The 23,718-nt window shown below is 39.8% G+C and overlaps 1 protein-coding gene and 1 long non-coding RNA gene across 3 annotated transcripts in view; both read right to left on the minus strand.

Moving 5' to 3' along the window:
- The window catches only part of LOC125291527 (polyamine-transporting ATPase 13A3-like), a 52,443-nt gene that overhangs the window by 27,117 nt on the left and 1,608 nt on the right, over nucleotides 1-23,718 (minus strand). The window contains exons 2-9 of one of the 2 annotated variants that reach the window (XM_048238265.1): nucleotides 19,320-19,385; nucleotides 19,043-19,155; nucleotides 17,525-17,601; nucleotides 16,794-16,967; nucleotides 2,351-2,506; nucleotides 1,900-1,970; nucleotides 1,291-1,374; nucleotides 770-839 (exon numbers count right to left, since the gene is read on the minus strand). In XM_048238265.1, the coding sequence (XP_048094222.1) occupies nucleotides 770-839; nucleotides 1,291-1,374; nucleotides 1,900-1,970; nucleotides 2,351-2,506; nucleotides 16,794-16,967; nucleotides 17,525-17,575 (606 nt within the window). In that variant the 5' untranslated portion in view covers nucleotides 17,576-17,601; nucleotides 19,043-19,155; nucleotides 19,320-19,385. Of the gene's footprint in view, nucleotides 1-769; nucleotides 840-1,290; nucleotides 1,375-1,899; nucleotides 1,971-2,350; nucleotides 2,507-16,793; nucleotides 16,968-17,524; nucleotides 17,602-19,038; nucleotides 19,156-19,319; nucleotides 19,386-23,718 lie in introns of both variants that reach the window. The other variant, XM_048238275.1, reaches the window with a different exon arrangement.
- LOC125292130 lies at nucleotides 8,671-11,715 on the minus strand. Its single transcript, XR_007193135.1, has 3 exons — nucleotides 11,353-11,715; nucleotides 10,410-10,507; nucleotides 8,671-8,758 (listed from the first exon to the last, which is right to left on the minus strand). It is a non-coding gene; the product is annotated as an uncharacterized LOC125292130 (long non-coding RNA).

Below are 23,718 nucleotides of genomic sequence, written 5' to 3' on the forward strand. Positions count from 1 at the left end.
AACAGTTACGTGTCAGTTCAAGACGGCTGGTGAGTGCTAGGACTTGTTGTAAGTGGTGCTATGAGAGTAGATGCTCTCTAAAGAGCTGGGTATTCAGGATTAACACCTGCTTTTACAAGGCAAAAATATTTCACCGGAAAACAGAGGTGCGTACAACTAGGCGCATTTTACGTTTCTCCTCCCATCTTTTTACACAAAACTTTCCCCTGACCCTCCTATGAATGCATATGCATGATACGAAAAAGCGCATTCTAGACAGGTGATATTTTTGAGATATGTGCTTCCTAGAGGCATTTTTTAGTAAAAGTTGGGAACAGGACTTAAAATAATTAAGGTGTGCTGAATCCAACTAGCCCTGTTCCCAAGCTGAATTTTGAGTTAATGTCCATCTAATTAGAATAAACAAAATGGTTGCCAAAATGGCGAATTTGGGCACTTTCATTGGGCTTTTTCTTGAAATAGCACTTGTCTATTCTCAGCTCCTGCCACATGCAGTCTGCTGTTTAACCTAAGTGTGGCCAGTTAGTGCATACCACAGCATGTTTTAACGCGCACGATGCAAAGAAAATACGCCTCAAGTGGCTGCAAAAGCGATCCAGAGTGTTTTTACTATGAGGAGACAATATATTTTCTCTTACAACTGTCATAACACAAAACAAAAGAAACACATGATTGCATATCCACATACGTAGACACACCTGTAACAGTAAACATGCTATAATTAGTGGTCACATTGATACTGTGATTCTGCATGAATTTAGACACTGACCTCTTTAATTAGCAGCTTAAATATAGAAGGTACTCGCACAGCAATTTCATTTTCTCCAAAAAACTGTTTCCTGATGACAAAAAGACACACAGGAAAACAATTTTTAAAAAAGTAAAAAAGCCAGTGAATTGATCACACTCAAAAGCACCTTCAGGTAGCTCATAACACATCTCATTCCATACTGCATTCCATTACTGTGGATGGCTAATGCTCAAACATGCCTATCTTTGGCATGTTAAGAATCTAATAACCGCTTGGTACTACACTTTGTGGCTCGGTGCCATATAAAGTGCTACATAAATAAAGATTATTATTGTCATTATTACTGATTTATCTTGTCTAGTGTCTACTTTACAAAGATGTGCTGAAATTGTGGTAAGGTTTGATTCATTAATTTCAATAGCGTATTCTTAACATTTAACATTGTTCATTTGCTCTCGTACACACCAAGCACTGTCAATGATCAATGTAAGTAATAGCATTCAGTACATGTATTGGTACAGATACTGTGGTATTGCTACCTGTACTCCTGCTGGGGTCTGCTGAGTCCTGTGCTGTACTCGGAGAGAAGCGAGGAGCAGCTCAGCCTCAGGTCCTCCATGCCACTGCAGAGAAGCACAAAACACACACACGTCTCATACATTACTCGACAAATAACACAAGCATTTTCACACCATTTTTACCTTAGGGGTGGGTGAAGTAAGTAAGTAAGTATAAGTATAAGTATATATAGTCTTTTGATCCCGTGAGGGAAATTTGGTCTCTGCATTTATCCCACTAATCCGTGAATTAGTGAAACACACTCAGCACACAGTGAACACACAGTGAGGTGAAGCAGACACTAATCAGCTACAGCGGCGCTCAGGGAGCAGTGAGGGGTTAGGTGCCTTGCTCAAGGGCCTACTGGTCGGGGTTCGAACCAGCAACCCTCCGGTTACAAGTCCGAAGCGCTAACCAGTAGGCCACCCCAAACAGAGAACACAGAGGCGTTCGAGTGCTTTAAAATGCAAAGAGAAAGACAATTGCTTTCTGAGTTTTTGAAAAGAAAAGACAATTTGCCTGTTTAGCAGTTGACCCAAAATAATCAGTGATATTCCCACCATGGCAATTATGAAATTATGTTTTCTTACTTTATCACTTCAAAATTCTGCATTGTATCGTTCCAGAAGTATTGCATGCTGTGATGGGTGAAGTAACGAATCTGTGAAGGGGGAAAAGTCAAGAATGCAAATGATTCCAATATGAATCCCATGGAAACGGCTTCCCAGAGAGTTTACAAACTCTCCCTTCCAGCACACAGAATATGATGTCAAATAACAAGAAAGAAGCAAAAATCACTCATTTTCTTAAATCCACTGGAGGTCCCATTTATGTGGACGTCCCACATATACACAAAACGTCAAGACAAAAAGACGACTGGACACAGACAGTCATAATGTATAAATTGCCAGACCACAGCAATGTAACAGAAGAAATACAATAAAGATACTTCTGCCCCCCCACCCCCCACTACCACCACCACACACACACACACACACAAAACAGCAGCATCAGCTTCAAGTTGATTAGCATATACTGTACCTGCAAGGTCTGAGGTTCTGTAAGTGAGACGTCAGGGTATGGCTTTCCCCCATTCCCATTGGCTGGTGAGGTCTGAAGATCCACGGCATCAAAAGGGCTGTGCCCCGGAGCCTGCATCAGATGCACCCGAACTCGGAACCAGCTTTGGAACTCATCCTGTCACCACGGCAACAGAGATTATTTCATCATTCACGCCTGACTGAACATGCTACCCAGATCAAATAATCTATCTTTAGGCCTACACAAAGTGTCTTTCCAAGACTGTCGATTTCATGAAGGGAACTGCAATGAAAACAACTGACAGAATATACTTGAAAAATCTCTTCAGTTAATTAACATATACCGTATTTTCCGGGCTATAAGTCGCTCCTGAGTATCAAAAAAATGCGTCATGAACAGGAAAAACATATATAAGTCGCACCGGACTATAAGTCGCATTTATTTAGAAATTTATTCGCATTCGCATTTATTTTACCCCGACGGTAATTGTAAAGCATTGTAATTGTAAAGCAATTTACAAAAGATTCACTGAACAAAAATGCTGATATGGTACATGAAAATGTAGCTAAAAATGTGGAGAATGCAATGCAATCAAGCATTTTGGGCAATGTGGAGAGACAAGCCGGCAGCAGATAAAATGCTTGAGAGAAAAAGATGCGGTTTTAAAAGGATGTGCAGACCGAAGCTGCAGCAAGCAGGTGGTATTTAGAAATTTATTTCACAAAATCCAAGACCAAGAACAGACTATGTAACTGGACACATTGAGGCCAAAAATATTGAGAATTCTACAGGGAATGTTAATGAAGACGAAGGAGTGAATAGTGGCAAGAGGCAAGCCGAAGGCTGCTGACAAGGGCCCGACGCTAATTGTAAAGCAATTTACAAAAGATTCACTGAACAAAAATGCTGATGTGGTACATGGAAATTTAGCTAAAAATGTGGACAATGCAATCAAGCATTTTGGACGATATATTGGCACAAGCTGGCAGCAGAACAAATGCTCGTCTGGCCACCTCCAAGAGAGCGAGAAAAAAAGATGCGCATTTAAAACCAAGGCCTTAATTTCAGCGCGGGATTGCGGGTATTGCGCATAAATTATTACTAAGTATTGAGCATAATAATAAAAGTCCCGCAACTCTAGCCATCATAATGCGAGAAATTCCCACACATTTTACAGAGCTGTCTGACGTTAATCTAATAATGGAGCGGCCTGAATGCGTGACTATTGACTGGACGGACCAACTCTGACTTATTGAACCCCATGCAGAGACACACACGCGAGCGCGCAGGACCACTTTGGGGGTGGGTGCCTCTCTCTCGTTGCACACTCTCTCTCTCTCAGCAGGATTTGTCACAGCTGAAGTCAAATTATAGCCTAGGTGCTTCTACATCAACCGCTATCGACAGGAAAGGAAAACAAACGTTTAGCGATCAGGAACCGTCAGGAATTTTGCTAACACAGAAGCATGACAGCCTATAACGTGAGAGAACATGGATGTGTTCTCCATGAGGAACGTTATAATCGATTGCGGACGTGAACAAACAGCTACAGACACGGAGCGCATAGTAGGCCTACTTTCACTTTCTGTGCGTATTCATTACGTGAAAGATAATTAGTAGCAAAACAGCAATCAAATATTACATGGCAGTAAGTTTTGTTTTCAAATGTTTTCATGCATGTCTAGATAACGGGCCGTCTACCGTTTTCTGTGGTGGCCACACGGGCAGGTTGCCGGCTTGCAGTGGGGAGACTTAATTAAGGGAGACTGGCCTCACCTGGCGCCGGTGTAGGCATATATATATATATATATATATATATATATATATATATATATATATATATATATATATATATATATATATAAAATCGCCATCCCAGGTATCTCTCTCTCCCACCGTTCAGACACATTTTTGATAGACGCACTACAAACCACCGCTACTCACTTACATATGACCAACATGCTTCCATACACTTAATTTTCACCCCCTAGACATTATCATTCATGCTCACTTTAAATAAATATAATTTATTCATTTATTGGAATTTGTTGTCAGCCTCTCCCAGAGGAAACTTTTGCTTCTCATTTGTATCCCTTCTGTTGCTAAGGAGGCAAAATGGTGATTCTCTTTTAACCCTTTAGGCGCCAGGTTTTAAAAAAAACATCATTTGATTTTTACATCAACATTTCAAAAGGCCATGGCTTGAAAGTGGTCAGAGACAAAGTCCTACTGTAAATGTGAAAATCATTTAGAGTATGAACAAAAGTTTATGAAGGGTGTAAATTTACACATCTAATTTGCATATTATGATGTCACTGGATGACAACCACCTAGAATTATGCACATTTCAGTAAATACTGGATGTTGAACATATATTTGAGCAGTTTTGCTTACTTTTTTGTCATTTCACCCACATAACACCTGAACAGGAAAGCAGTCACATGTAAACCAACAATAGTAAACTATTACTATAACCACAAACCTTATTCTACTATACAATAAAGTAGCCTGGTCAAATCAGTTCCTATCGCGGGTGACTTTGTAGTTTTTCAGAGCCCTATTTTTACTACCCCTGCTGTCTTTACTACGTCCATTACGGACACCATCATCACTTTTACCACTGGCACCTTCAGCTACGTTGGGCAGAGGGTCGACATAAGCATGGCATGCTTAGTGAACACTGTCGCAAAGACGCAACTCCATTCACAGATGTACCGTGACTAGACGATCGCTCATATTCTCCAAAAGGCAGATATTCTCCTTCAGAATCAGACTAGGTAAATAACAGACCCAAGACTTCATCACATGTGAACTTTTTTTTTTCAACATTTGGTGTATTTCTGCTTCAATTTGTGCCAAACTATGGTCTGCATTGCTTCCGTGTTATGGAAGAAATGCACGTCTTCTTATGTGTTTCTCGTGTGTAATCGTGTGTAATACCACATCCATTACGGACACCATCATCACTATTACCACTGGCACCTACAGCCATGTTGGGCAGAGGGTCGAAATGAGCATGGTATGTGAACACTGTCAGTGAACACTGGTAGTGAACACTGTCGCAAAGACGCCAAGACGCACCTCCATTCACAGACGCTCCGTGACTATCACTGCCAATAGACGATCGATCGTATCCTCCAAAATGCAGATTTTATCCTTTAGAATCAAAACAGATGAATAAAAGACCCGATACTTCATCACACATGAATTTTTTTTTTCAACATTTGGTGTATTTCTGCTTCAATTTGTGCAAAACTATGGCCCGCATCGCTTCCGCGTTATAGAGAAAATGGACGCCTTCTTCGTGTGTTTCTCGCGTGTTTCTCTCGTGCTTCCTCAACATTTTGAAAAAAAAAAGTTGAGCTTGAATCGAAGCTCTGGGTGTCTGCCAACTTGTGGTGGAGAGTACAAATGAGATGTCACCGTACATGGATCTATCGTCTGTTTTAATCAGTGACGTTGTTTGTCGCAATTTTGCGACTTTGGCGGGTAAAGGGTTAAGGATCATTTAAGTATTACTTTTGTCACAGTTATTTCTCCTAATTTTGCCTTAGGAGAAATAAAACAAGCAAAAGATGACACATAGCAATAAGACAAGTAGGAGTCACATAAGAGATATTAGTTTGAGAAGCAGGAGAAATACGAGAGATCTCTTATATGTTTGAGTGTAGTCTCACTTACAACTTGTTTCTCCTTAGGAGAAATAATAGAGCAAATGAGGAGACATTGCAATGAGAAACTGTTGAGAAGTACGAGTTACAATTGAGATCAGTTTGAGGGTCAAAAAATAGGGCACTCCATAGCATTTCAAACTTTTATTTTATAAAACAAGGCAAAACAGTTGTACTTTAAAAATGGACTTGCACAGTTGCACTTTAAAATTGACTTCAAGCAATGGAACCATGTTATGCCTTGATATGTTCTTTTTATAATGTGTATTCTTTTTTTTTTTGTGTGTGTGAGTCGGTATGTGAGTATTGTTTTTAAAAGCTGCACAAGCAAATTGCATTGTACGGACCAACTGCACAATGACAATTTAAGTCTATCTATAAATCATACAACATGGAGAAATAAACGAATAAACAATAACATAAACAAACTGAACTTGTGCCAAAGCGTGCCATACTGTGTACAATGGTGGATGAAAGCGTGGGCTGGTCAATCTGCGTCTATCCTGGTGGTGGAACCAACCAAAGGGAGGAGGGAGAGAAGAGCAGAAAATAGAACATTGTTAGTTTGTGAGCCACTCAAAAATACAAAGTAAGACATTTGTTTGACCGTCTGCTTTCATAACTGTGGGAATTTTGATACAGCACAAAGATCAGACACACCTTATTAATCACTCACCTCATCTAGTGAGTAAACTGTTTTGTCAGGCTAGGATTAACCCCTATCCAGCTTACCGCTAGGCAAAACCTTGTTTTAGTTGGACTAAGCCTATTCAGTGTAAAACAAAATAGGCATCTGAAAATAGTTTAGTTCAGAGTCCTGATGTCAAAAAAGTAATTTGGGCTTTTTTTTTTGTCATCTGGGAGCTGGCTCTACAGTCAGAACGCATAACAACTAAATGCAGCGTCGCCTTGTTTAGTTCTGATAGTGGGTTTCAACAGGAAAATTTCTCCTGTGATCTGTGAGGTTTAAGTGATTAGTATTGCTAGAACATGTCACACAGTCTCATTGAAGGGCAAATCTGGTGTAAACTGATTCAAAGCCTTGTTGTTCGAGCTCACCAGGCACTGTCCAAAGGACAAAGAACAATAAAATGTGTCATAACCTAGACAAGTTATGGACAAGGAAGTAAAGCTGACTCAATATGGCAAAAAAACCTTCGGTATCTTCTTTCCATTACAGGGTTTACCCAGGTTTGACCACCCCAAATAAGACTTTTTTTAAGACCTTTTTAAGACCACTTACATGAAAATGAAGACCTACATCACACCCATTATGCGGTTGTAAAACACCAGATCAAATCCATAATGACAATTAAAACACTTCCCCATGATGTGCTGTCCTCTCCTTTCAACTGATTATGTTGATTCATTGCTGCCAAAAAACAGAACCCGAAACCCAAAGTATTGTTTGCACATACTCCAAGAAATTAGTGTAGTTGTCACAATACCAAAATTATTGTTTCGATACCGATACCACATCAAGACTTGCGATTTCGATACTTCTTCGATAATTCTTAAAAAATGTATTTGATTTGGGAGCCCCCACCACCTTGACATCAGTAATATTAAATATAAGCTTATTGTTATCATTCACACCAGTGGGCATCCTAGATTCTGCTTGACTCTTTCCACACACACGGAAAATTATGGCTTATTTCATATGTTTCTATTTCATATACCTTCGAATTCATATAAAGTGTACAGTTAATGTATAGTTTTTTTTAATCTGCATAATTACTATTAATCTTCTTAATTGCTAAACATATTTAGTCATTTGAATACTTAATATTTATTTTTAAACTATTACACCTAGGCAAATTTTAATGTGGTGTGTAGGCCTAGGTGTAATTAAGTGCTTGTCACTTTAAGAAATACGTGAGTAATTACTGTAGCCTTCAGTCTCACGGTTTTAGGTTAGTGAAAAATAGTTGCACATAGTGCATAAGGATATGTGGATGCAATTCATTGTTGTCTTGTCATTAGATAAAATAAATGTAAATAAAAAAACTAACAAGTTCATAGAAGGGATCATGTTCAATAATGATTTTAGCACTAATGACGAATGACATACATGACCTGAGCTAGCAGGATTAGTTAGCAAGGAGCTCTCTCCAGATGTAAAAGTTTGCAACGGTTGCGCTGCCTATTTCTTAATGACATTAAACCCAATAGTAGACCTACGTACATCTCATAGCCTAGGTAGGTTAGCAACACAAAGTTGAGAGGTGCAAGTGAGCAAATCAACTTGATATTAGCCTATTATTATGTGTTACCACAGAATCACTTAAGCTAAACTAGCAGCCATGTCTCGCTGTTTATGGCACGACAGCTGCGCATATGTGTGTGAGGAGAAAAGACGCACAGCCACAGGCTTGGGGAGGAGGCACTAGAAGCATGCCTTGCGCACACAAACAAGAACGCGGTCATTCTTTAAAGTATTATTAAGGAAATTTTGCTTCTATCATTTCTATGACAATGTGATTTTGTAGCTTTCGTAGCTACACAGTTTGACATTAACTGTATAAAGGTTAAATAATTTTAGTGTAATAGAGGCCTACCCTTTATAAAAAGCCCACCAATAATGCTCACCACAATTGGAAATAATTTAAAATAAGAGAAAATTACCCCAGCTTAATGGATGCTTTGGAACCTCCAGCCCTCGTAACAAAAGTCTTCTTGACCTTTACGGATTCCACAGCTGTCTATCCACAAAACGTTCCACAGTGCATAACTTAGGCTGCAAATAAAAAGCAAAATCAATCTATCAGTGTGGTAATAATAGCTCTGAAACTGACTGTTCCAGTCATTGATTAGCTGAAACGTGTTCCTTTCTGTTGTAATTCCCAAGTTAACCTTACACAACCTGAACAAAAATGCTGATGTGGTACATGAAAATTTAGCTAAAAATGTGGAGAATGCAATGCAATCAAGCATTTTGGATGATATATTTGCACAAGCTGGCAGAATAGCCAACATGCCGATGTGCGTTTTATTTGGAGACTGTTTTGCGAGACAGAGACTGAGTTTGCTGCTGATATTCTGGGGATAGGCTACAACATAGCCAATGTAGGACTTTAGCCTTTTAATATATTTGCTGCATTGGATCAGTCTTTCTAGAACAGGCAAGAGCTTTATAGCCTCACGTCAGCAGCATCACCCAACAACCAACGAATGGTGGGCGGGTGCTGTTTTAAAAATTTGTCAAAAAACTTTGGTGCTGATGGATGGCGGATGGATGATAAGTTTTGCTATGCAGTTATGGTTGAAATAATAGCCCATCAGCGCATCTCTAGTGTGTGTGTGTGCCTCTCTCTCGCTCAGAGGGGAGTGGGAGGCTGAGGGGTCGATCAAGCATGGATTCTATACTCTGTGGTAGATAGGATCTACAATTAGGTGTTAATTAATATTACTACGCTAGGTCGAAGTACTCCCAAGTGCTATTGCGCCAAACATTGTAGTTCTCCTGTTTATTCGCTTGGAAAATCGCCACGTTTCATGTTGTTTGACCGTAGACATTTTAAATCAACTACTAGTGTAACTGTATTTAAGTCGGGAAAACGTGGATGTTTTTGATTACTTCTACGTCTGGCTACATCTGAGCCCGCTAGCATAGCAACATGCTAACACATTCGCCCCGTGCACCAGAGCGTTTGACTCAACTCGTGAAAGTTAAGGTAAGAACATATATTTCTACTGACATTGGGTGGTGTGTTCCTTTAAGATAACAATGCTGAAAGGACCAAAAGAGGAATACAATAAATCATCTGTTGGAAATTGATCTTAATGACTCAATTAAAAAATGAGGAAAAAATCCAACCTTTAAACACACCAATATTCTTTGTGAATGAACCAGGTATCGTAAATTAATAAATGTTATTCCTTAAAATTCAGGGGGCATAAGTAAGGAACCCCCCATGTTAAAATCCCATAGAGGCAGGCAGATTTGTATTGTTAAAGGCCAGTTATTTCATGGACTCAGGATACTATGCATCCTGATAAAGTTCCCTTGGCCTTTGTACTGTAATTAAAAGATAGATACATAGATAGATAGCCCCACATCACATAACCTTCACCATACCTTTACATTACATTTAGCAGACACTCCTTGAGCTAGATATATCATGGTTTTATTTCAGTTAGGCTAATAGCTGGTTTGATTTGCATGCTACAGATTCTATTAATTGCAAAAGAAATGTTGACTGGTAAGTTATTCATGACTGCAGATGCTAACTTGCCTATTTCTCGATCCCTCGACCGCAGCAACGCTACTTCCTAATTTACCTGTGTTACGAGCCCTGTTCGAGCCCTTTCACTCCTGTTACAATATGCTGTAATTTATAGCGGGTTAAAGAAAATTGAGAACATATTGTGGGAAAAAATATACTTACCATTTTGGTCCGCTGTTTGTTCAGCAATTTGATCTGATGGTCTAGCGTAGTCTTTCATTTTTTTATGAAGCTGCTGGCCTCTTTTCAGTGGCATTGAGCTGTAACCAGTTTAAACCAGTGGCAATCACGTTAGCGTCGTCATCTTGACTGACATCCCAAAGACATTTTAAAATTCTGTGTATTTTGGCTACAGCATGGCTTAACACCATTCACAACATTAGGGGTTTGCACGGCGCGTCATCAGATTTGGACGTTGCCATATTGGAGATCCTCGCCTCATTAGAAAGCATTAGGCACTGAAGTAAATCCCTAACATCGTCAAAGAAAATGGTTAGTTATTGCCGTGTTTTAGGTTGTACCAATAGGTCAGACTGAGAAAAACATCTGGTGTAGGTATCGACTTCCAAAAGTTATTAAAAAACCAGGGAGAAAGGAGAATAATGCCAGAAGTTATCAGAGGAAGGGGGGCGCTTGTGGTTGAACTTGGTACTTCGTCTCCCTCACCCAACTCATATGGATCTGCGCTGCCAATACACTGTAATTTCTCGAAACATTGTACATTTTCTTGTGGTCCAAGTCCTGCCCTATATGCCTTTGCATCTTAGACACATTTTGATGAGCTTTTCTGTTGTTTAGACACGGCTACAATCACGTAAGATATCCAAAGTGCATAATACTCCATTGTACTTCATTCACCGAGTATCGCCAATATGGCCGCGCGTGCTGGGTTACCATGGTTACCGGCCAGAACGTGACGTCCGTGCAAACCCCTAATACAGACTAAAGCTGTGTAAGGCAAAGTAAGCTAGCAACGTTAAATTGTCTAACGTTAGCTTTATAGACAAGCGGCACTGCCAGTGATGTTACTTACAAGTAGCTAACATTAACAGGTTGTTCAATGATATATTGAGTCTAAAAATATGCAAGAACGTTAGCAAATTACCTTCTCTGAGTTTTCGTGGTGGCAAGTTCTGCACAGTCCTTCATACCCACACACCGTTTCACTTGGTTTCACCGGGCGCCAAATCTAGACTGGATTCATTTTCTGGTAGGAGTCTTCTGCGCGCGAGTTTGCCACGTCCGACCGTCATGGAGTCTAACTTGCTTTCTTTAACTTGCTAACAAGTCACAAAAATCAAATTGTGCCGTCTTCACGTACCATTGATTACAATATCTACTCGAAGGTTGAAGACAAAAGTGCGTTCAGGAAAACATCTGCCTCTTCGATTTCGTCGTCTCCCTGCGCGAGAATTTAACAGGTGATCTCCTTATATGGGCAAAGATGGTAACTTTTTTTGCAGGCGAACTTCAGAGGTCTGTCAGAGCATCGTCATGTGTGGTGGTCACATCACATGGTTAGGCCTACTGTTTGCAAATGTGAACTTGAAAATATGTGCAATTAAAACAAATAGTCAATGAAAATAATTTGAGAATTGTTGTACAACAGCTAGAACTCTTATAGATCAGACTAATTTATAAAACAAATAGGTCTGGACGAGCATTGCATGAGTTCATTTAGAGAGCTCTCTGATGGATAAGGCTGAGTAAAATATGAGATATATAAATTGAGCAAGTCTGAGTATTGTATAAGCCTTTGCTGAGATCTCTTTTGTAAATCAAAAAAGGACTAAACTGAGATGACTAGAATGAGAACGGTTCAAGCTTGTGAAGAGATCTCTTTTACAGAACTGATGGAGCCTAATCTGAGATTTACCAAATAGATCTGAAATGATAATTGCTTGAGTTTACAGAGAGAGCTCTCTGGTGGATCAGCCTGAGTAAAAGATGAGATGTATAAATTAGACAACACTGAGCATTATTTAAAATATTGAGGAGATCTCATTTGTAGATTAAAGGGAGTCTACACTGAGATAACTTAACTCTTTTGCTCCAGAGACAAACCTGAGAAGCGGGAGACAAAAGCAATAATCTCATTTTTATATCACTGATCTCATTATTGTCTAGGAGAAACAATTAAGAAAGAGAGGAGCTCTCATTTTAACATTTTCTTTCCGCTTTTGTGTTGTGCCATGAGCCGGGCGTAATACAAATTGGGGGCTCGTCCGGGATATTTTTCTCCGGTAAAATTGGAGGGCAGTGAGCCTCAAGCCTGGCACGCTTCAGAAGCGACAGGTGTAGGACAGAGTAGTATTAACAACAGGTCTGGAGTGCACGATGGTCGGGGTGAGTAGTTGTTATTTTTTCCTCATACACTGACTTTTTTTGAACGAGAGAGCCAAGTGCGTGTGTGTGTGTATTTATCGGTTTCGTTCGTCAGATATGGTTGATTGTAGCCCAATAGCTATTTTGTAACGTTATCACAAAAAACACTTAGAGGCCTGTAGCTGCTGGATTTCAGTTACGATTGGTGGTGGTAGCCTATGTAACGTTAATGTGAAATCGTTGTGAACAGCAGTAGTTTAGAGAGTAAGTTTGTCTTGCTTACCTTTGTTGTCGAGTAGCTTTAAATCCAGTGTTGGGCTTGTTTAGCTGATGCTGACGAACTCACCCATTTGCAACTAAGTGGTGAGCAAAACTGTTTTAAACTGTTTTGTTTTTTCCCCTGTTTGGTGCAGTAGTTTGAGCTACCATTAAGTTGCGTCAGAGTTTCTCCTTGTCTAGTAGTGGCTGTTTGGAAGTTGGGATTGTGGAAATGCAATTCCAAATGTAACGTCTGCTTATGGTAAGTCAGTTTAACATTTTATGGGTTGTAGTAGATAGACTGGGGACGCCTAGTTTGTTCGACTAACCTTGTAAGTGTTAATCCTACTAACAAGAGTGAAAATCTGAAGGGTGTTTTATTGTTTAGCATATATATATATATATATATATATATATATATATATATATATATATATATATATATATATATATATTTCTCTTTCCTTTTCTGGTTTGACCCAAGTTGTGCGGTAGCACAGCAACCAGTGCACCTTTGTGCTGATTATTTGTAGGCTGTGGCCTGTATTGTATTTAATCTACATTGAGGATTGACTATACAAGGTTGTAAATAGCCTGTGTCCTTGTAACTTAGCATTAGGATGTCTAATATTGTTGAGGAGTTTATTGCTCATCCCGCTGAGGGGATGTTAGCCTATCTCACAAGGAGCAACTAGTGCAGGTAGCCGAGCATTATAAAATGACCCTTAGTGCTCAACAAAAGAGAAATAAGGCTCAATTGTTTAATGCTATTAGGACGTTTCTTATTGACAGGGGCGTCCTGGGTGTAGATAGTCCGTTACCCCTTACGCCTATGTCTGATAAAGAGGTTTGAATGCGAGAATTGGCTGTCGATGCCAGTGATTATGGGGTTGGTGCCATCCAATTACAGACCAGCCTGAGTGGTGTTGAGCATCCGGTATGCTGTTTCTCTAAAAAGTTCTTGCGCCACCTCTCTCTCTCTCCCACCGTTCAGACACATTTTTGACACACGCACTACAATCCACCACTACTCACGTACATATGACCAACATGCTTCCATACACTTAATTTTCACCCCCTAGACACTATCATTCATGCTCACTTTAAAAATATATAATTCATTCATTTATTGGAATTTGTTGTCAGCCTCTTTTGTGTTGTGCCATGAGCCGGGTGTAACAACGGGTGAGGAATGTTTAGGAGACAGACTATCGTAAATCCTTAAATTATGGCTGGAGTCTTTTATTTAGGTTGTGCAAAGCACAGTACCTTTATTTGGGCCATGGCTTGTATAGTCAGCTATAGGCATTTGTATAGTCAGCTATAGGCATTTATTTCTTGCGTTTTATTGTGAGACATAGGCCTACTTTTCATTTGGAGCGGCATACCGGTAGGCTATCAAAAGGAGAAGATGTTCAATTTGAGATTTCATTTATGTTTGGACTGTTTGATTATATTGCTAAATATCAGGACTGATGACCACTGAAATCTGTGGGGTATTTAATGGTTCACTATTAAGTTTCATCTATGAAAGAGTGTCGGGATTTCCATCCGCTTATTGCGAGATAAGGCATCCGCTTTCATTCATTCATGGAACGTGTGCTGTGCTGCAAGAGAAACCTTATTCCGTATAGCCAAAGAGGTCTAAGATTTATTTTTTTAGATTTAGAATTTAGTTATTTTTTACATTATGCATGATTTACTTTTTTATAAAATTCGTAGACTGATGCCTGGCAGCAACAATTGTGTTTAAATGTAGGTTACTGCTTCAGCCTCTAGCTCTGAAGGGGGAGGTATGCGACTGGTAGCTTGAGAGCAACGTGTTGGATACTCATGGTGTAGGACAGTGGTCCCCAAACTACGGCCCCCCAAAACATGTCCGTTGTATATAGCATCTGGCCCGCATAGGAGTACGACATCGTCAAACTATAACCTCCGTAATTTCCCTATTCATTCTCTAAGGCGAGTCATTAACAGTACACATGTAATACTACTTTTGCCCACTGGTGGTCGTTTTGGCGCTGTTTCGCGTTTGCCTTCAAAAACGGAATGAAATGTAGGCCTACCTGCAAACAATGTAAGAGGCCTATGCTGACTGCATCAGTGCTCAAAGTATTCTAAACGTTTATCAATTATTTGTTAATAACTAACTAACTTCTATTCAAGTCATATTTCTGGGACTTTCTGGGATAATTATTTCTATTTTTTATTCACACGTTCAAATGTTCATACAGAGATCAAAGTTGAAAGTTAGAATGGTGGTCATTTCAGATGTGTGCACTTCATAAAACTGTCCTAGTTTGATAACTTTAAATTATTTGTAGGATATTGCTTGTTCACAATTTAAGCTATGTATGCAAAGAAACAGAGTCTTTTTATTAGTATTATTTCATTTGAGCTACATTTTACACTGATATGGCATGGTGACAACATAAACACAGCTAGCAATGGTATTAAATTGCAGTAGCCTATGATTAAATGTAATGGAATATTCAACTAAGGTAGGACGGCTGTTGTTCACAGCACTAAGCTATTTATGGTTGATAGAGCCGGACAGTAACGGAGTACATTTACTTGAGTACAGTACTTGAGTACAATTTTGAGGGATCTGTACTTTACTCGAGTATCATTTTTGGGGAGTAGTCATGACTTTACTCAAGTACATTTGAGAGGGAAATATTGTAGTCTTTACTCCACTACATTTCTATCCATAACCGTGAGTACCCGTTACTACTTCTAAAAAAAAAAGGAAAAAAGAAAAATCTCGGAAACCCTCAATTTGTTGTTTCCCTCTCCAACGTGATTGGATTGTGCAGGCGCCACTGATTGGGACAGCCTATCAGCAATCACCTTCAGCTTTCCGCCAAAGTCAACTCCATGGTCAGATTTAGATAAGAGACAAAACCATGGGCGAAACAATGGATGAAGACGCAGCAGGTCCATCCCGGGAAGGTGCCAACCTGTGGCCCCACCTCGCCAGACTATTTCCATTTTCTGAACAAGTTAATGATAGTTACATGTATTAGAAATACTGCCCATCCCTGTCAACATGGTAAAAAGATGAAAATGACTTGATTTTACTTCCAATTCATTTTACATTCTCCAAGGTATATCATCACTCCATGTAGGACGTTTCTGTACATATATGTAAGCACTGTGGCAGTAGTAATGCAATATTTAGAAAATGTAGGCTACTCTTGTACTCTTGATACTCAAGTACTTTTAAAAACAAGTACTTCAGTACTTTTACTTAAGTAGACATCTGACTGTTGTACTTTTACTTGTACTTGAGTAAAATTTAGCAAAGGGTATCTGTACTTTTACTCAAGTAATGAAGCTGTGTACTCTGTCCGCCTCTGATGGTTGATATACTCCGAGTCTCTGGCCCCCTCTTAGAGCCAGGCATAGTGAGCTGGCCCTCGGAAGAAAAAGTTTGGGGACCACTGGTGTAGGACAATGACTTTTCACTGGCAACAATATTAAACAAACCAACAGTATAAAATATTAAGAAGAGCTCTTTTATGAGTTAAATTGAAACAAAATTATACTGGCTTTTATTTGTCCGAATCTGAGGCCTGGCTATAAATAGAATCCCGGCCATAATTTGAGGATTTAGGTATGCACGTGTGTTTCAGGCATAGCGCAAGCACTAATCTCTGGTTGAAAGTGCACAGGATTTGTGTATTTGAGAGCGCTCTCTCGCAGCTGTAGACAGTAATGTTTCATGTAGGGTTCATGTCAGTCAATATAAATTAACATTTAAAAACATGTTCAATTATATATTTTTTCATATATAAGTCGCACCTGCCTATAGTCATAGAATTGTGCACAAACAAGAAACAATACAATGTGTTGTTGATCTGTTTTGTGTTGAAGCATGCATGTCTTTGAATGAATACATCAATAACGGTGTGTGTGTGTGTGTGTGTGTGTGTGTGTGATATAACCATAATATGGCCTTACTGTGGATCTGAGCAGCAGAATGTGGGCGTCTTTGAGAGGGCAGGGTGTGCAGGTGCTCTTCACGCCCCACTCAGGTAGCCAGTAGAGCAGCAGCAGCAGGAGACCCCCGGTGCACAGGGTCCCCACGCACACCAAGACTAGCCTCCAGCGGCTCACACAGTAGCCCCACACCTCCTGCAATACAGTAGCCAGGGCAACACTCAGCATTGGACATAGAAAAGGAAAAGAAAGCAGGATCCAAAGCAAACTGCTTCATCCAAAGCAAACATGGACTCATAACATCGGATTAGGTTTTCAAACCCAGGCCAACTGTTTCTCAGGTACTGCTACACTGACGCCTTCTGTAGCACTGCCCCACCACACCCCAGACATGAACATCAACATTGTGTTTTTTTTTGGAAATAGAGTAGCTAGGCACAAGGCAGTGTTCCTTTTTGTAAGAACACTAGGGCAGTGTAGTGCTTTAAAGGCTTTAAAATGGGATGGGGAAAAACATAATTCCAGCTAAGCATTCAATAATGGATACTGATTATAATATATTAGCTATAATTAATGTGCAGTAAACAGAATTTAGGCATGGCTGCATGTGACATTTTTAAAAGCTGGGAAAGGTGTGTTTCAAGTAAATTTCAAGTAAAATCAGTATAATAATGAGGCAAAAATGCAGAACTTCTGTCAATGCAGGAAACATATACGGATGGTAACTACACACCAATGTTCCACAAACTCACCATCTCATCCTCCAGCCCTTTGTTGATTATCTTCATACCGTCCTTCTCCATTTTGACAGATGTAGAAGATTGTTTCTCTAAAACAGAAACGATTATTGATTATCGATACTGTCCAAACAAAGAAAATCTGAGGGGGCAGAATATCACCAAAGAGATACATAAATTGAGGGGGGAAAAGTTTCAGAACAAATGTACTAATAACATACTCCTACAAGTACTTCCTTTTCTTAAAAGCAGAAATGCATCAGTTTGAAAGAGTATTATAGTAGCAATATAGAATGTTTTGGCATAGCTTGCCACTTAAAACTTGCTCTGGGTCACATGACTGAGGGTATTTTTCATGGAGGGAAGTCTGCTGTGGCACTGCGGTCACACCTTTGGCTGCGCATTTTCCACTTTAGGTGAGCAATGAACTCTTCCAGCTGTAGCTTTTCAATGAGATCTTCGATCTGTCAAGTGTCTTCATCTCCTTCCCACTTCTGATACCAATATTTCAAAGCCAGAACCAGTACCATTACCATCCGGCTTCAGCTTCCTTGCATTATTGGTCATTATAATCAAAAACAACCAATCGAATGGATGCAAAAGACTAGAACCAGAAACACACTTTTTTCTTTTTGTTCATATTCCCTCTATTATGTTCTGGTTAAATTCTAATAAAGTCAATGAGAAATAAACATATGGTCATCATAACACTGCTAAAAAAAAAGAAATCTAATGGGTGCCTAACACTGCATACTCTCTGCATATATATATATATATATATATATATATATATATATATATATATATATATATATATATATAAATAAATAAAATGGGAATCTAGGTAGCAATCAAAACAGTGAAGCTAATCTTGGAACTATTCATTTTTGAGAAAGACAACAGTGTGTTAGCCTACTCAATAAATTTGAGTTACTTTAGCTGTTCGGATTTACAGTGTAGCGCAGATCAAGCGCAAATAATACTTCCAGCTTAATCATTTACTAGTTTAAAAATAACAGAAATAGGTCAAAGCAGTAGCAACATTCATACGCGGCAAATATCTGTGATTAATTTTCCGCTTTAACGATAGCCTACTGATGAAGACAGCAGAAGTAGGGCACATTGTACACTAACTGATTAGTTAAATCATTTATTATCAGTAACATTAGGCCAGTTCTGCCTCGCTTTATTGTTCAACAGCTGTGGAATGTGTTGCACTGTGAACAGAAACTTCGAACGACGCCACTCTTCTGTTTGGCAAGCAAACTTAACATTGGTGCAGGTAACCGAGGTTCAGACTTGTACCAACTAATGTCACGATAAAGTTGTAAGACTGTTGTATCATGCATGTTAGAAACGAAAATAAAGAAGCATACATAAATGCAAGGAATTGTATAAAACAAGAGAATGGAAAACTTGCCACTGTCCATAAACCTTCAAACACGCGGAACGTTTCACGTGGAATTTAAGACCTTTAAACTAAACTCCTCAAAAGGTTACTAAAGTGTGTGAATGCCTAATACACTGACCTACCAGTATAAGCCGCCTCTGTATGGGCTGGGCTAAATCCTCTGCAGACTCTGCATCTTGATTCTTCAGAAACTCATGCGACCATACCCGTCAAGACTTCAGACATTGGTTAGGTGCTACAGAGAGAGATGAATGCGCATGAGGTTGTTTGAGAAAGACTCGAGTGTCTCCGGACTGGTGGTCCAGCAAAGCACAGAGGAAGTAAAAAAAACAGGATATGAGGTCATTTAAAACCCGAAACCCCGCTAAATTCGGCTAGGGTCTGGGTGAGCCAAATTACCAGTTTGGAGAGTTTGCTGCCAACTCAGGTCCGTTTGTGTTCCAAGTAGCAGTCTGGTTAGGAATTCTGCCAAATGTTAATAACCAGAGAGCAGTGATTAAGATCCTCGGTTATAATTGCTGCATAGGCTATACAAACTAAAATCCCAGATGTGGATTGAATAGCTGATTTAGCATAGATGAGAATATAATGTTAGTTATAAATACATTTTGTTATTGGTGGAAAAGGTCCAAAAAATGAAAAGAAATGAGTTTGCAAAAAAAAAGTTTAGCCTACAACTTCTGTATGACCACAACACAATGTAGCCTAGGCAGAGACTTTCTAATGAGGAGACACAGCACTCAAAAAATCATCCATAGAAATGCCTGGGGTTAGTTTGTAACGCCAATATGGCCGTTGTCTACACATATCCCACCCCTTCCTTGCCAAAACGTCAACATGTGTATACATTGAGCCAATTATGTGCTGTGTTGTGCAGTCATCATGCCAATCATGTGTTGTGAACTTGCCGCTGAAGCACGTTGGTGTCGTGAAGCCTTGCGCACGCGCATTTCTGCCGATTAGGATGCCCGATGAGTACCCAAAAAGCGTTGCAATATGGCCACTGAGTGGAGGGACTTGCCTAAAAGGACTTTGGCCTAGGCTACTGATTAATAATTCTTTTTTTTTTTTTTTATCACAAATAACCCAAAGTATGGCCATTCTTGAGGATCAAAAAAAAAATAGACACTTTAGCAGACAACTTTAATATAGTTTGTATTTTCATCACACATTTAAACCAGAGCCATATAGTATATATGTACGGCTCTGATTTAAACAGACAGCAACTGCCACCTACTGGAACATCGTCGTCATTTTACTGTAAAAGAAATTACCTACCTCTGACCATTAATTAAGTGTTACAATACTGTAGCTTCTCACCAGTAGAAGTTGGGAGATCTGGAAAATGTAGGGTGTGTTACAGTGGCCTCTAACCAACTAACATATTCTCATGCGTATTCAACCCCTATAATTAGGGTTGCCAAGTTCCTCAAACCCAAATGAGGGACACTAGTAAAGCTACTCTGGCTAAATTGTGGTGCCCCCTCTGTCCCTTGGTGTAATATGCACAGTGCGAGATGCGCGTGGAGGTAGCGGCGGCACTGGACACTTTGCTCCAGGTGTGTTTACAGCAGCCAATGAGGCTGTGATTGAAATTCGGGTCTGGAGCTGTCCCTGACACCCCTGACGGGATGTCCCGGACAATTCGGGACGGTTGGCAACCTTACCTATAATAGGCTACTAGTGTTAACCAGGCTATCCGAGTTCAGCTAGTTCTGAATTCTTACACGCCAATTGCAGCCACTGAACTTTGCGTCTCAGGATGAGGCATGGATATCCATTAATTCTTCCTTAGATGCTTGGATTGAGGGACACACTTTTCCACAAAGCATCTGGGGGGTGATGCAACTTCTGTTTTGTTCTTATGCATCCAGTGGTGTTCAATAGTACATGAAAACAAAAAGGATAAAGTCCCTATGCACAGCCTTCTGATTTCCAGGTGCTGGTGATGTGCAGTTATTTTTCGAAAAATAAACCAGCAAAATAAGTCAACCAGTGTGCTGTGATCTTTCAGTTTTCCGTGTACATGAAAACACTTCGATAAGTTCAAGTGAGGAGTCTTTTTTTATATATCCAGCAGCAGAGCTCTTAAAGCACTGATATGGTAATTATGATCAGTTATAGTCTTAAGTGGCACCTCTGGCATGTGAATAATTTCTGAATAATTTCTAATCTGTCTTAATCTGGAATTTAGAGTGCAAAGTTTCCTCTTAATTGTAGCCTACAAACCATGTAGTGTGTGTTTGGTGTGTGCACCCATGTAAGGCTATTTTTCAGACACGTACACTGGGCTGTGTGATGACTTGTGTAAGCTAGAAAAGGGACATGACCACCAAATGAAGCCTCAACAAATAAATGTATTAATTTTCAGAAAAACTGTCTAGGGTATGGGTTTGCTATGGCAGGGGTCATCTGTGCATGGGCCCATGGTGGTCTGAGAGGGCATTGCTGGCAGTCCCTGATCATGCTTTAAATAATGTATAACTATTGCATAAAGTGGTGGCCCTCAAGTTGCTTCCTCGGAATGGTGGTCCATTCACATCACATTCATTTAAGAAGCCCCTGCTCTAGGGGATATTATGGGGCTACTGATAGGTTAGTGGATGCATAGGTGCATACATGTGGATACAACATATGTTTTTTAGAGGAATGACCTTTAGAAATGTTCATTATATCTGATCTCAGGGCTGTAAAAGGGGACAAAGATATCCTTCGGTGGTTTTGATCTTATGCATCTTATGTATTGTTCTAGGTATAGGTTCTTTATGTGGACTCCTGCTGTGTTAAACATCAAGTAAAGCAGCGTTTCTCAAACTGTGGGTCGTGACCCACTACTGGGTCGCGGAGACATGCCAGGTGGGGCGCGAACTGACGTGAAAAACAGGAGTTTTTTATTTATTTTTTTATCTGTAGTCTGGGCCCAGGTAGCACCCGATGCGCAATGGACGCACTGTGGAAGGCGTGTCAAGGCAGCTTAGTTAGTCCAGACCTACATGAGATTTTCAACGTTGTTGTGAGAGTGGTGAATTTCATCAAAACCCGGCCCTTAAAAGCGCGTCTATTCTCCGCATTTTGCGAAGAGATGGTAGCTGACCAAAAGGCTGTACTGTTTCACAGCGAGGCAAAGTGGCTTTCCCGGGGTAAAGTGCTGTCGAGCGTGTTTGAGCTCCGAGTCGCCTCTTCTTGGAGGAAGGGCGCATGTTTGAATCTGCAAGCACGTTAACTAATGAACATTTCTTGACGAAGCTGGCCTATCTTAGCGATATATTTGATATATCTTAGCGATATTTGAGTTAAATGTCCAGTTACAAGGCAAAGACAAGCACCTACCTCACCTAGCAAATAAGATTACTGCATTCACCAAAAAACTTGAGTATGGGACAGGCGCCTCGATCGCGACAGTATTATGCCTTTGAGATTTCTGAGCGAAATCGCTGAAACGTCTGATTGGGAGGCACCAGTGGTGGAGGGAGTACTGAATCTTAGTACTTAAGTAAAAGTACAACTACACAGAGAAATATTTACTTTAGTAAAAGTACCACAATGACAACCCTACTTAAGTAAAAATAAAACGTACCTGCTTTTAAATGTACTTTAAGTATTAAAAGTAAAAGTATTTGCATAATGATGTATTCTCTTAATATCTATATTCTAAAAGAAAAATTAGTATCGGCTGTGGCATTTCAATTAAGCTAGTTTTAGGTTATACTCGACTAGATAGTTTTAAGCTAATGCAATTGTGCTTACCATCTGTGGCCCAGTTTACATTCTGACCTACAATTCTAGAGACTGTAATTCTGGTTATCTACTAGGGTGATCTGCTGAGTATATCATTCAGCAAAACACGAGAACCTGAAGTTTAACGGGGTAGACCAGGGAAACGTCTGGTGGATCGTAAGGCCAATTCTGCTGATTGAACAGAAAAGTTGCTTAGAAAGGTGTCTTTATGATTAGGTTCAGTTTCACTTGTGCAGACGCACATAGACATTGAATGAGCGCTCACATTTCTACCCCCCAATTGTAGGCTATGCCTCTTTATTTGATCACACACAATTAAGAAATATTTCCTAATCTGTAAAATGCTACGTTTTCTTCGGCCAGCGGTTCTATAATAGTCTACCATTCATTTGTGCCGCAAATGATCAGACGTATGACAGAAGCATGGGCATAGCCTGTAACATCGCTGATCCGCGGATAGCAATCTCATCGGAGAGGAGGTCCTAACGCTGCAGATAACAGACAGAGAAAGGCACAGAACACAGTTGCATGTCCAGTGTAGCCATGGGTCTGGTGAATATAGCCTACCGAATGCAGAATAGCATCCCCGCCCCATGTAAAACAAACGTGTTTGTCAGAGAGAAAAAAAATCTGAAATGTATCGTAAAAAGGAACGATGGTGTTGTAGAAATGTAGCGGAGTAAAAGTACAGGTAATTGCTGTAAAATGTAACGAAGTAAAAGTCAAAAGTATGCACTATAAAATCTACTTAAGTAAAGTACAAATACATGGAAAATGTACTTAAGTACAGTAACGAAGTATTTGTACTTCGTTACATTCCACCACTGGGAGGCACTCTTGTGATCCCATGTATTAAACAGTAGGCCTACGTCACATCCCTGCAAAGTTTATTTAAAAAATATTTCCCAACCAGCAGTGCTCAGTATGACTGGATTATAGATCCATTTAATGCAGCATGTTGGTATTTCATTGAATATATTGTACATTGCTGTAAAATGGCCTATGCTTCCTAATATGTTGCTGGAAAACAGAAATATGTGTGTTATTTATTATTATATCT

This window comes from Alosa alosa, chromosome 1, assembly GCF_017589495.1.
Source record: "Alosa alosa isolate M-15738 ecotype Scorff River chromosome 1, AALO_Geno_1.1, whole genome shotgun sequence".
NCBI lineage: Eukaryota > Metazoa > Chordata > Actinopteri > Clupeiformes > Clupeidae > Alosa > Alosa alosa.